Genomic DNA, 14,663 nt, shown 5'->3' with positions numbered 1-14,663 from the left:
GATGGATTACCTAAAAGTCATTTGCTGTTTGTTAACAAATGTTTAAATCCTGGACCAGATCCATTTCAGGTTTGCTGGATCATCCAGCTTCACTGATAAAAGTGTTTTGTCTCCAGCCTTTAAGAACTTTAATAAACTAGGGCCAAGGTGTCTAAACGATTAACACACACTGATAAGAGTATTTACTCTAACCAGTGGCATTGATACCTACAAAAAAAAAAACAAAAAACAAAAAAAAAAAACAACAAAGCCTATCATTTTCCTAAGCATATATAAACCAATATATCACTCTTGTTGTCCAAAGTTGACAGTCCTCACTAACCGTACACTACATATAGAAAGAAGCCTTATTTCCTGAGGCTGCTCTCCTGATTTGAACTACAAAAAGCCTTCTTCCTCTGTTCATCTCAATAACATAACAAAGGGGAGGTGCTTTTCTGAAGTTTTTAGAAATAAATTTGAAAGCTGATAACAGCTGGGTTTTTCTTTCATTAAAAGGTGTTAAACAAAAATAAATAGAGAACAAAGCATACCCAATGTCATAAATAATACTCAATATTTCCTTGCACATGATTGGTTGGGTAAATCCAGTACAGTCAGTCTTTTTTTTGCCGTGAACAATGGCTAAACCAACAAGAATTCTAATTTGAGAGTCACACAGACAACAATATGCAGTTTTCAATGCTTTATTTTTCTAGACTCTAAAAATACATAGCAAATACAGGTAACAAGCTCACATTGAACTTCAAAGGCTTTTCAAAAACACAAAAAATATGGTAATTCAAGAAGGAATAAGAAAAGACTCCTATCAGACAACACTTTATGAATAAAATAAGGCACATATTTTTTCCCCATTCCATGTGTGCATTTGTTCTTAAGAAAAAATAAGCTCAAATTTCAGTCTCTGTTATACAGCTTTGAGTGTATAAAAATAAAATGTAGCAATCCGTATGAAATGGTTTAAAGAGATCATAAAATATTTTTAAGTCATGCATAAGGTTCAAGGTTACTGTAGACATATCAGTGTAGTCAGTGTCTTACCAACTGACTCTTATCACTTTTTCAACTGGTGTTTCTGAATAAGTGTACACAAGATATGCCAGTCCTTGTGCAATGTATTACATTCCTCCATGTTTGGTCAGTTATCCTGAGCAGAAGATACTGCAGCAAGCCCAGAGATTATTGATCAAAGCTATAAGGCATAGGAATGTTTATTACGCATATAGTTGAAAGTCATTTCATTAAAAAGCTCATATGTCCATAATACACCATGGCTCTCATTGAACCCGATAGAAATATCAAGATATTTGGGGACTATCATACCTCCCAATGTTGACGTGTTTTTTCCAAGATGTAGAATTGCTACAGTGTAAGGCACAGGCAGGTTATTAGTGGTAGGAAAAGGAACCAGTAGCTGGTTTGTTACCATAATGCTTTATGATTCCTGCTCAGTAAACCAACTTCTATTGTGTTTTCAGGGTCTGTTGCAAAACAACTGCATGCAATAGGAGACAATAGCATAGTAGCAGAAACTACTATTTATTTCCATAAATACAGCTCATTCATGCCTCATATTAAACCTTATTGGAACCTAAGAGGCAACAGACCCTGTTACATGCTTACTGTGCCCACTGCTTTTCCAAAAAGGGGAATATTGCATTGCAAGGTTACTTAGGAGTCATAGGAGATGTTACACATATAAAAAGCATGCTGTATGGCCATGTGCTATAACAGCACAAATATTTGGCGGAGAGCTAATAGTGAAGAAAAATAAATAAGATTGAAAAAAAAAAGACTATTTCTAAAACATTAAGTATTTTACTTCAATACAGCATATTGGCACAACATGATGTGAAACACCTAGACACAAAAAATGCTGCATTCGCTCAAAATGTTAAAAACATTTTAAATATTGTTCTAAAAGCCTTTAAACAGGCCACAAGAAAACAAAAAACACTGCAATATAATAATGACAAACTAACATAACAAAACCTACCTTAGAAGATTGAAATAAAATGGTTTTACCTCTGCAACTGGCAAAAACATATATCTGAAATAAAACTATAAAGAAATACATATATACACAAACCAAAGTCTATTTCTTACAGAAAGAATGAGACAACACAACTTGCTCAGCAGTTTCTAGTTGATCTCATTCTATTCTCAGACAAAAGTTAAAAGTCACCAACACCACAGTATGCTATTAAAGAAGCATGATATACAAAGGAGTAAATAATCCAGTTTTAGTATAACATATATCACAATGACTAGTGTAATGGTATATTGTGGGGAAAGCTGGATTAATAGCTACGATCTGAGCAACCCCTGAGTACTGTACTAACAGTAAATGTCACTGAATCTAGAATTCATTTAACAGAACAATTATTGTCAACCAGTAAAATATAATGTTATCCCCAACTCTATGGCCAACTCACAGGCATATTTAATATGTATTCCCAGTGAGGATGTGCAATACACTACAAGCCATAGAAACCTTTAACTGGTCACTGTAGGTTACTGTATTTTGCAGTCCATGACTGCCATTTATACTAATTCTCTCACTTTTATAGGAAGAAGGATTTGAAATTATAGTGTTGGCACAAGAACTGTCTTTGATATAACCCTATCAATTTGCAACTTCTCAGGTTAAAAATAGCACCTAAAATCTGACTGCTATCAGCAATTTAGTCTCTTTCCTTTGCTTTTAAAAAAATCTATCTTTAAAAAAGATTTCTTTATTCATATGCCCAGTGTATCTACTTGTAAGTCAGTTTCTTTTTTCCTCTTTCCAAAATGGCAGAGTACATCTGATTTTTTTTCAGTGTTTACAAAACAGTATACTCAGGCAACAAATACAATTTCAGGATCTTATAAAGCATCATATTAACAGTCGATGGCCTTGAATTGGCTTCATCTGTTGGATAAATTGATCTATTTATCAGACAAAAATGAGCACTATCCTCATTTGATATACATCTAATATTCAGCCCAGCCACGTTTGATAAGATGGTATAAATGGATTTTGGAGGAATTGGATTCCTCCATGAGGTACAGGGCCTACTATAGCCCTTATAGCTAGCTTCTACAAGGAATGGATTTGATAACTGTCAATAATGCCCATTAAAGTATAACATCACAAAGCAAATAGGTGGGCTTAACATGTATATTTTGTAATTGTACTTATATATATTATATCACATACTCTATCATTGTAATACATGTAGATGTATCATATTGGTATAGTATGCCTGTATACATACATTGGTTTGTTCACAGGTTCTGCTTAACTTTGATGGTTTTCAGACAGTATCTGACTGTAGATGGCCATGAGATGGCATTTGGATACAACACAATGACCCAACCACTAATGGATTATACTGCCACCAAAATACATACAAACATTTATACTTATATCCTACATGTTTGATTGTCCTTGAGCCTTACTTTAGGGGAAGAAAAATCTATCAGCCTAATATTTCATCCTAGCCAATAGATGTCTAACCCACCACCAAGATCTGTCAGGAGGAGGTATCTACTGAACTCTGGGGCTGACCACAAACACCCAGAATACAGACCTACTGCTCCATTATGTTTTACCCTAAAATTATTCTATGTGCAAATGTATTACATGGGATATTACAATCAAGGCCATTATCTGTATACCATTTTTGTCCCCATGAATGGCCACATGAAAATTAATACCTTATAATAGCAAACTGCAGCTGAAACACACAAGACAACTTCCACTGATGGCATTTGTTTAAAGTTGTTGAAATTCATTCTATGCAATATGGCAAGGTAAACCTCTGTAAATATTTCTTATAATATTGCCACAGAGGACCACTAGCCTTCACCTCGCTGACTTGATATATTTTGAACAAAATATGTTTTATAGTACATGGCAGAAGCCTTATATTCCTAGTAATCCCCAAGACGTTCCAGTACAGCTTTATAAATAAAGTACCTTTTAGAAATCTCTATATATCGTTCTCTTAAATATGGAATATTTACTCTTTATGCTATAGCTGCTCTTTTACTTTTACATACCTACACATTTCAGTTACAATAATATTAAATGTACTACATGACATATATATAGATAGATAAATTTCTAGTGCAGAATGTTCTAAATATATATATAAAAACAATTCAAATAAAAACACACCTTCATACCAGTAATGTTGCCTATGCATATATTGTCAAAACCTAAGCAACCAAACCATATGACATAAATCTACATGGTTAAAGCATAAAAATGCAGAAATGTATGAACAAACATATATGCATCCATCTCAAAAACTGACTTTTTGGAAAAAAAAAAGAATTCACATATATAAAATATTCCTTTAAGAATATATATTTAGGTTCTTGCTTCATAAATATTTAAAAGTTCCTTCAGTAGCCCTTCTCCCCTCGTCTAAAGATTGCAGTCTTAGTAAGTCTGGTAGATGTCATGCAAAGGGACCTGGATGGCTGCGGTAGGAAAAGCTTGAGGTATATAGCCAGCATATCCTCCATACATCGCTGCTGCAGCAGCTGCATTCTTTTGTAGTGTGGCTAATGTGGCTGTGGCAGGGGCTGCAATGGGCACGTAGCTTGCTCCGTAAATCCCCGCGGCTGGAATCCTTTGCACATTGGGAGCCATAGTATAAACTGGAGTTATTGGGCGCCCCTGAAAGACAGAAGAAGCATTTAGGAAAAAAGGAATAAGTTATATAAAAAAAAAAAACCTGCAATGCAAATAAAAATTTTCATCAGTTTCAAAATACGGGACTTTGATCTATCCACTCTTACAGCTAAAATGTTTAATACTGACCAGTAGCACGTACCACAATATTTACTCCCTCCCCCAACTCTTAGTCAGCCGGACTACCTGAACACCCAAATAACGGGATCTGTTGAATCAAATCACATACAGTCTGACAACCCTCTTCAGCTTTCAATAGGTGGATGCCCACCAACCACCAATCAGTTTCCTATATTTTGTTAAGGTATTTTCCTTTGTCCCCAGCTCTGTTCACGTTCAGTTACATGATACAGAGCGGCAGGGGCTGGAGGAATTCCTTGCTTAGCTTTACAATGACGAAGACACAATGTGGTCTGGAACTCTGGATGCAGTATATCTGGATGCAGATATCTTAAGAGATCCACTGTATACAGTGCTGATTTTTTGCTTTGACATGGATTTGGAAATGGTTTTGGAATGGTAAAATGGTTTATGTGGAGCAGTGTACATTTGCATTTGTTGGAATTCTTGCTTGCTTGACAAGCTTCTGGGTCTGATACCTATGCACACTAACTCCTAGTTATAATCCAGACCACTATCCTCCACCATATGTAAAACATTAGGTTTTAGTGAATTTATCATTTTGAGCCTCACAATAGATGTCTAGCCACTTGGAAGGAGTTGTTTGTAAAAATGGACCATTGCAGAAATTTAAAGCGTATAATTAGTCTTCAAGTAGAACTACAAGAAAGAACTAGAAGAAAACAATACTTAGGCTTTTTAACACATTTTTCACATTGTATTGTTCATCATTTATTTCCCTGTCCTGGGCACATCCTGTAAACTCTTTAATTCACTTTGGACAGTGATTGAATGTTAGTTTCACTGCAAAATGTGCCAACACTCTGTGCACTGGAAGCAAGCCCATCATGGCTTCTTAGTCTGATCCAGGAGCGAACAAGAAAAGGTGACAATGTTGCTCCTGGATTACACAAGAATTGATTCCAGTGGAGAGGAAGTGGTTATGCATTCACCATGCAGCTATTATTTAATTGAAAGAAGAAAAACTAAAAAAAAGTATTCTTTTTGTCATTGTAGGAATATAGGTAACAACACATTTGCTGTAAATGTTTGGGTTTAGATAAACCTTAACAATATTTGCCTCACTTACCTGAAATGGTGGAGGTGTTGACACTGATGGAATGACAGCTGCGGCTGCAGTGGCAGCACTTACTGCATCAGCCGAAACAGTGATGGGATTAATCATATGTTCCATCCCGTGGATTTTCCCATCTTCAATGAGGTTAGCAGCTGAGGCCTGAAACATGGAGTATGGAGAACTACCAATTGTAGGAATGGCAACTGAAATATAGAAAAATTGGTCAGCAACAATAGTCTTTTGTTTAAACAAAATATTACAAAAGTATTTTTTAACTAAGTATAAAAAAATTGTGCTGTTACCTACACCCAGGAAATGTAACCAATTTATCAATCCAGAGAGCAGTCCACACAGTGACAGGTTTTACTGTACATAGACCACAGTCACCATAAAAAACTATATATCTCATACTTCCCTATACTTTGATAGCTAGTTGTTACAATGTGTTAGTTGTAGCAGATGGAAAGGCATGAACAAGCGATTTGGGAAGTAATAATCAAATAAATAACACAACATGATTGATGAATCTTGGTTACAAAGATGACTATATTGATAAAGATTGTAAATAACACACACAATCTGGGCTGATTAAAATAGCAGTTTGGCTGTATATGTGTTGAAAGGTAGTGATCGGGTAGTTTACAATAAAAAAAATGTCTTAATTCAAATAAAGAAAGGTACAATGGGCCTCATATATAAATTGTCTTTAATAAAAATAGCCTACATTGTCCACTAATAAGAGCTAAGTTTGAGATGTTGACTTGAATTAAATTGGTGATTAAGAGACAATGCATACTGTCTTTAATTAAAATTTACATGATGAAGTATGCTTATATATTATGATTCCTCTGTTCAGAGAATCTTTCAACTGTGTAAAATTGTTGGCTGGTGTATCAGCAACCAGTGGTGGTGAGCCCATTGTGTAAAAGTTCCCTGGTGCTAAGTAGTCCTATCTTTAGTAAGGCCATGCAAGCTTACTCTTCAGCTGACACTATATTTTCTAGGAACTTATCAGACACCTTTACTTTTTCGTTAATTATTAATTATTACAAGGGTGGACACTTCTGATCTCTAAAATGTCATCTAGAACAATTATTATAGTTTCTGTCAGATGTATCAAGATAAAATTTTCAACAATGCACTGGAGGGCCATTTATTACCAAGAATTATAAAGGAGCTATTACTCATCTTTCAATAAACCTCCCACCAGTATATTGCCTCTGAAAGTGTCACCAGTGTAGGTTAAATTTAGAATTTCAGACTAACCTGTACCGGGCTTAAGAGCAACTGGATTGACTGCCGGTAATTCCAGGTTGGGTACAAGTTCAAAGCCTTTTTCTTGCTGTTTACCCTTCCCTTCATGATATCTGCTATAAATGCCGCGGCCGGCCGAATATCCCCCCAGGTACGTGCCCCTGGGACCGGGGGCTCTGTTGCCAGCTGCGCCTCGCCCTCTGCCTCTTATGCTGCCTGCTTGTAATATCAACACAATACAATCAGAAATCACAGAAGATCACCACTAAAGCCTCTATAAAGTACAAAGTGGGAAATGAAATTGAACTTCAATTTTGGGAAATGACATTTATTAGCATCTAAAATTCAAAGGCCTCTGTCTCTGACCTGACTTAGAGGAAAGCAAGAAGAACTTAGCCCTCGTTTCTTTGCTTACTATCAGTTAGCTGTGAGTCATATTTTATAAGATTAGATTTGCTAAAAGAAATCATACAGGTCTACAAGAAAGCTTTCAGGCATGTCATTTCCAAAATGGAAGCACAAGATATGAGAAATGTTGTTTCAGGGTAAGGTTTTCAAGAGAAACTTGAAGCTAAAATACAAGTTAACAACTTTATCTGGAGACACACATTAAAGGTAAACCCACTGTAAATGTATCAGTTAAGCGGGAAAAAAAAGTATAGTCTACGACCTACTGTACCCACTAAACCAATCAGCTGATACATTCTTAGTTGCCTCACCCATTTATTTAATCTTTGATACTGTATATTCTTGTCAGAATGTAAAGTTCTAATGTTTGGCTTTTTCTTCTTATCAACTAGTTCAGATTCTGGTTTGCTGAAAAACTCTGCCCAAAATATAATTATTCAAAGAATCAAATTACCTGTATTTTGAAAGTATATCTTCAATTTGGAAAATGAGCATGGTTTAATATTAATTATATCTTGCTTGGAAAAGATAATATAGTTTTGGGCCCAGACAAGCATAAAAAAGCAGATAGCCAAAGTTATATACAAATGTCTACCTGCCCTGTGCCTCCAACCTTCCAAGTCTCCAGAAGGCTCCTTCAATGGAACAGGAGAATAGTCTCACTGAAAAAGGTGGAGGATTGAGAGGGCAGAGGCAAAGTGGAAAAGTCTACCTATTAATTTGACACTACATTCTAACTGGTCCACTATCATCCCCAGAAATGGGGTGGAATGATGCAAACCAAACAATGACTGTTTTCACTTGACCTTTGTTTATTCATTTTTTCTTCATATATGTCATTTAATTGCTCTGGCGTGAAACAGCTTTAAAATTGTTCTAGTGAATCCTGTCTGTTTTGTATATGATATAATTTTCAATAGGGTATTGGGCATTTCTCCCTCAAATAAATTCTAATTTCATTCTGTCAAGAACAGGTTACAATTACACTTACATTTGTGTAGGTTACAATGTGCGCTCAAGTTGAAGAAAATCTTGTATTTTAGCGACAACAATTTATGGCCTATACAAAAGCGTGATATAAAAGTACATGCTATGAACAACAAATCAGGGCTGTTCCACTGATAGTAAAGCTGCCAGGTAATCAGGTGACAAACATATACTGATAAGAGATAAATGAAGTGCTCTGTGACCAATTGCAGAATGGAATAACATGTTAGTGTGACCTTGGTTGAGTTTTCTTATCTTTTGTCGTCACATATGACGATGAGGCCATGACATTTTGTAATATGCTTTCAATAAACTTTTATTAGCCACCTTAAAAGCAAAAAAAAAAATCCACATCTGAGAGAAACAAATTACATGGAGGAAAAGTCCTAATTTCCAAAGATATTAATAGCTTTTAGGACATTTTTAAGGTTTACTGAAATAGGGGGGAAAGACTTTGAGAGAAAACTGTGAACAAGCTGGATATTTGACCACGAGAAACCATTTGTTAAAATGCCCTAAAAAGGACTGATCAGAAAATGTATTCCTTTAACTAAGGCTGTAGACACATGCTTATTTTTTCATGATCGTTTCCAGTGACAAAAGACTGAAAGATAAATTGAATTAGGGCTGTACACGCATCCTTGTTCTGTTCTATGGAGAGGGAGGGGGAGAAGGATGGGGAGGCACCCTGCTGCTCCCTCTTTCCTTCATTTTTATAGTGGTCATTCATTGTCTGTTGTTCATTTATCCATCCGGTCAGATCCATGAACAACACCGGACGACCTTTGTTCACATGTCAGATTCTCACCTGAGACAAGTCTGACTGCTTGTGTTGAGTAAGAATCATCTGACGTGTGTACATAGCCATACACCTAACAAAAATCAAAACAGCTGGTATAATAGCTTGGGGTTCAACCAACTGGTGCATATGACTTAAACAAATAGATTTAATGCTTTAACACCCTTGTAAATGTGGGTGTATACAACTGTTAACATATATTTACATTTCACTGTAAATCATAAAAAAGGTGTACAGTATACATAACTACAGAGGAAAGTAGGTCAGAGGTATTGTCCAAATGGAAATGTAATCATTCAAACAGGAACAGCTAGCATTGCTCACCAGAAAATTATATTAAAATAATTATGTGGTATGTCTGTGGCCCACTAAAATGCACCTGATGTGGCCTAAAATTAATACAATAGTCTGACTGTAATGGAACCACTGTATCTGATTTAATGTTTTGTATTTGGTTAAGTCCTAGAACCTAAATGTACATAGGGAGTCTGTTTCATTTACAGTTGAAATTAAGTCCCTCCTGAGATTGATTTGTGCTTTCCCTTTTCTTACCCTCACTAGGGGCTCACCAGTGTAAATGGCCTCACTAAAATATAGAATAAAAATATGACTAGTCTTGGCTTTCACTCTCCACTTGGAAATCATTACCACTTGGAAACATTACATACATGATAATGTAACTACATATTTTTTAGATATTGTTGCAGTGTTTTTTAAAGACAGCAATCAGAAGTGAAACAATCAAAAATATGCATCACCACCATAAATGTAAAAGACAAGTCAAAATTCGGTTTATGAAAATTCTAACTCAAAACCTGCTCACTTAAAACACCTTAGAGAAGGTATGGCAAAAGTCTGGCCCAGGGGTCAATTGTGGCCCGTGTCCAGATTTCCACCGGCCCATAGTCTCTGTCATAAAATCAATATTATGTGGTCCGCCAGTGCTGTTGACCACAGTATAAAATACTCGTGTACAAAAGAGTCATTTTATATTTCATTAGAGTTGATCAACCGCCATGCAATTATAGGCCCGCTACTCGGCGGGCATAATCGGCAGGGCAGAAGTCCCCATGTGTGCACAGGGAATCATTATAGTGGGTGTAAGCTGTGCGGGACCCACACAGACCACGTCCACTCTTATTCCAAGAACATGCTCTGCACAGAGCCCAAACTGACACCGGACTCAGGGAATCCCTCACGTCACCTTGGTTGGCGTGTGCTGTGTGGGACCCACCCAGACCACGTCCACACTAACCCTGGGTACGTGCTAAATGGTCGGCCCCCACACATTTTTACTTCACCAAATCTGGCCCTCTTTGCAAAAAGTTTGGACACTCATGCCTTAAGACTTTTGTTTTAAAGCAACATGTGCTTACTTTGTTTGTCTTCCCTGCTACTATGTTGAACTGCCAAAAGCTTAAGATAACCATCCTGGTACTTATATGTATGTTGGAGTATGTGGTTCCCCTCCTTCCAATGTGACAGTACATGTGGTTTGCAACAGGCTGCTATAGCCACATGATGGTGGAGTAACAGGGGCTGATAAAATTAACCTGCTAAAATTGACCTACATAGTCAAAGTACAGGTTTCCATGAAGTGAACATACTAAAACTCTCTACAGTTGCTAGGCCTATACTGCCCACAGATTGATTTTGCCAAGTATATGCAGAACTACCAAGATGTAAATAAAATCAGATTCCCATTTTACATTTACCATTTAGCAAACAAGTTGGTTTGCTTTGCCTATACACAGATCATCTGTAAGCATTTGTACTACCCCATTTATGAGGAATGTCAAACAACAAAATGTACAGGCCCTCTAAAGATTTTAGGCTTCTCTAAAACGTATTTTACATGATATATCCAGCTTGTTTACCAAGAGTATTAGCTTGCACCAATGTAGCTATATCCACTTTTAAATAAAGTCACAGAGCACTTCATAAATATTGTTTTTTTTTAAGTTTTTGCTGTAAACTCCATTAATGATGCAATGGCTTATGGTAATTAAATGATAGTATCAGGTCGTAAATCAGTGTCCTTGCTGAAAAAATATTTAAGATTGTACACACATTCTGAAGATTTATGCTCTTCTCTTAGATTTGAGATGATCCTTACAAATTTGCAAAAGGAAAGACAGAAAGAAGTTTAGTTAAAGGATATTATTCTCCAGTAACATCAAAAATCCAGCTCGCATATACAGAAAAGGAGCATATTACCCATGATGCTTAGCCACGTTCTGGAGAAACCACCAGTACATGGCTTAAGCTGCACAAAGCAGGATTGTGAAAAAATATTTTTATTTAGTACTATAGATAATCGGAAATGGAAGTTAGAAGTGAAACCCAGCTGCTTACCTGTTTACATCTATAAATTTAGGGCATGTGTGGTCTGAAAGGTTTAGTGTTTGAAAGGCAATTATTGAAGGCACAATTTATTTTGGGGAATATGATATCTGCAGACCTCACTTTATGAAAATGCAATTCCTTTGGCTTTCATGATTAACTGAGGTGGAACAAATAAGGGGATAAGAAATGTTGTCCTCAATCTCACTTGCTCCATGTCAGTGACTTAGAAGTGTTGAAGACAGCCAAGCAACTACAAAAATAAATTACCGATTATAACATATTATTACCACCGGCGACCAAGCAATATCGCGCCGAAATGGTTGCTATCGACAAGCCGTTGGTTATACCATTAATAGGTATTTTTGGAACGGCTGACGGCAACCCGTAGATTTAAAAAAAAAATAGAAATCAGGTACTTCTTCCCTAAAGTCTTTCTACACATCAAAATTTGTATTCAAACAGATTTTTTTCAGTACAGGCTGAATACATAAGTTGTTATATTTACAACAAAAAGCCAACTAAAACAAAAACAAGCAAGATATCACTAATTTTTGAGAGTTGGCAGAGCTTGCCACTTAGATAGGAAGATCTTCTGATTGGATTATTTTAGTGATTTATGATGCCTGAGGATGCTGTGATTCACCCAGTACTGAAAAATCCATATTAGGCAAGTATGGTCTTTGTTCAAGAGTTAAAAGGAAAGGAACAAAAAATAAAATATTACTGACCAGATTTCTCAAACAATACTTTTAAAGTTAGATAAAAGCAAAACACAATCAGTAGTTACCAACCTTTCACAAAGTATTCTCTGTTTGGACCAATCAAGGCATTGTATGGGTATCCGTAATAGGCTAATGTGTAGGGATCACAGGAGTAAACATAGTTAGGCTGGGTGACTTCAGTGGCAGTTGCCGTAGTAGTTGCTCCTTTAGCAGCTTTCTGGTATCGTGTGTATTGTTCCTTATCTACTGGTTTGGCCAGAGTAACTTCAATGCAAGAGCCTTCCAGTTCAGTTCCATTAAGGTTCCTCATAGCCTGCACTGCCTCATCTCGACTGGTAAAATGCACAAAGGCATAATCCCGTATTTTCTTGACTCTTTCCACACATCCAGGATTGTACTGGCCAAACACCTTTTTAATTGTATCCTCGGATGTCTCAATCATAAGATTTCGCACATAAAGAATTTTGACAGTCTCCATCACATCTTCATCAACATCAATCTCTGGTTCTGCCCAGTCAACAGCAATCTGATGGCCCCATAACTGGATTCGTCCAGGCATTAGTTTCCTTCTGGCCATGGCAGCTGCTCGGTGGCTTTCATATTCTACAAAAGCAAAGCCTCTATTTTTCATCTTATCAGCAGCACTAGCATAGACAATAACATCTAAAACTCCTTCGGTTACTTTAGAGATTTCTTCCAGAATCTCTTCTCTTTTTTTCATCTTTGGAATCCCCCCAATAAAAAGTCGACAGTTGTCTACACTGGAACAAACCCCTAAGAGCCTTCCGGGTCTAATTTCATAATTATTAAGATCCCGGACTGCTCTCTTGGCTTCATGCTTTTGTGTGTACATGACAAAAGCATATCCCCGATTCTTTCCATCAAAGTCCATCATAAGGCGCATTTCATAGATACGACCTACACTTTCAAAGACTGGAACCAGTTCATCCTCATAGACATCACGTGGTATTTTGCCCACAAATACTTCACAGCCACGAGGGGGATGAAGTCCTTCCCATCCTGGTGGTGGACCCCCATATTTTCTTTGTCCATTTTCTTGGACCATTGAATAACCTGTACGTTCCATGAGTGCGATGAGAGCAGCTTCATTTGGTGCACCGGCAACTCCCTCTGTGATCTTTGAGGTTGACATGTTAGAAGAATCGTTACTCATCATGGCAATAGAATCTTCTGCTGTCATTATGCCAATGTCATGCAATACTTGCTGAAACCTAAAAAAAAAAAAAAAAGCAGAGCATTAATAAAAATATTCAAGGACACTACTACGGAATAAAAAAGTGATTTCTTTCTGCCTAAACTGATTTCTGGAACAAATTAGTCATGTAAAAACTTGGCTAAAACTGAACCACGAGGAAAAAACTATATATGAAGAAAGAGCAATACAGTTCGGAAACCAAGAGACACTCCTTATCATGTAGCAGCTTGCACAATAGCAGACAGAAAAGAAATTACCCAATAGATTTCATCTGAAATCTGAAAACTGTGAAAACATTACTGCATTCATTACACGTAAAGAACCACAAAGCTGAATTATTAAACCTAAAGAACTATTAACATTAAAGGACATAATGCACAGGATACTAGGTATACTCATGCATACACATGAGAAAGTTTCCATTTTTTTAAATATGTTGAAGCAGTTGGCATTCATAGTGTGCATCTGGTGGGATAAAACAATTTGTCTATTGTAATAAAAAAAAACAACAACTTGTTATACATGCAACACTAATTATGGGTGTGTCTTGGTAGATATGATTTCTGAAAACAGAATGACCAGTGTATTTCATTTACCCTGTACCTGTCATGGCTTTAATAAACATTTTACAATCATTAATATATGAAATAAAATGTAGAAATTACATAGAAAAGTGTAGAAAAGGGGTCAAGTTTTTTATTTCTTGAATGGGAAGCGTCACCCTTTTCTTTGTGTCCGAGTAACTATTAACACTATCACAGAAGTTGCAGAACAATCCAAAATTAGAATATGTCACAGGAGCAGAAATAAAGGTAAAATCCAGCAAGGGGGCACTGGTGACTTGTCCAAATGACAAAAAGTTAGTTTCTTTCCCCAATGGGATAGAGTTGGCAAAAACCTTGAAAATGGTTTCAATCATTTATTACTCTACCGAAAATGGCTTTAGATACTTTGGGCCTGTTTTATTAAAGCTCCCCAAGGCTGGAGAGGATACACAAAACATCAGTGAGACTGGGTGAACCAGCAAACCTGGAGAAGATCTGGTC

General features: G+C 36.5%; 1 protein-coding gene across 9 annotated transcripts in view; it reads right to left on the bottom strand.

The window, feature by feature from the left end:
- Nucleotides 1–670: 670 nt before the first annotated feature.
- RBM47 (RNA binding motif protein 47) overlaps nt 671–14,663 on the bottom strand; it is an 80,113-nt gene continuing 66,120 nt past the window's right edge. For 7 of the 9 annotated variants that reach the window (XM_072406297.1, XM_072406293.1, XM_072406294.1 and 4 more), the window contains 4 exons: nt 12,471–13,633; nt 7,152–7,358; nt 5,898–6,088; nt 671–4,672 (listed from right to left, as the gene is read on the bottom strand). In XM_072406297.1, the coding sequence (XP_072262398.1) occupies nt 4,433–4,672; nt 5,898–6,088; nt 7,152–7,358; nt 12,471–13,602 (1,770 nt within the window). In that variant the 5' untranslated portion in view covers nt 13,603–13,633 and the 3' untranslated portion in view covers nt 671–4,432. The remainder of the gene's footprint in view (nt 4,673–5,897; nt 6,089–7,151; nt 7,359–12,470; nt 13,634–14,663) is intronic. The other 2 variants (XM_072406290.1, XM_072406292.1) reach the window with 2 other exon arrangements.

The sequence above is a fragment of the Pyxicephalus adspersus genome, chromosome 3, assembly GCF_032062135.1.
Source record: "Pyxicephalus adspersus chromosome 3, UCB_Pads_2.0, whole genome shotgun sequence".
In the NCBI taxonomy this organism is placed as follows: domain Eukaryota; kingdom Metazoa; phylum Chordata; class Amphibia; order Anura; family Pyxicephalidae; genus Pyxicephalus; species Pyxicephalus adspersus.
Note: the sequence above shows the minus strand (reverse complement) of the source record. Positions and strands in the feature narration are given on the sequence as shown.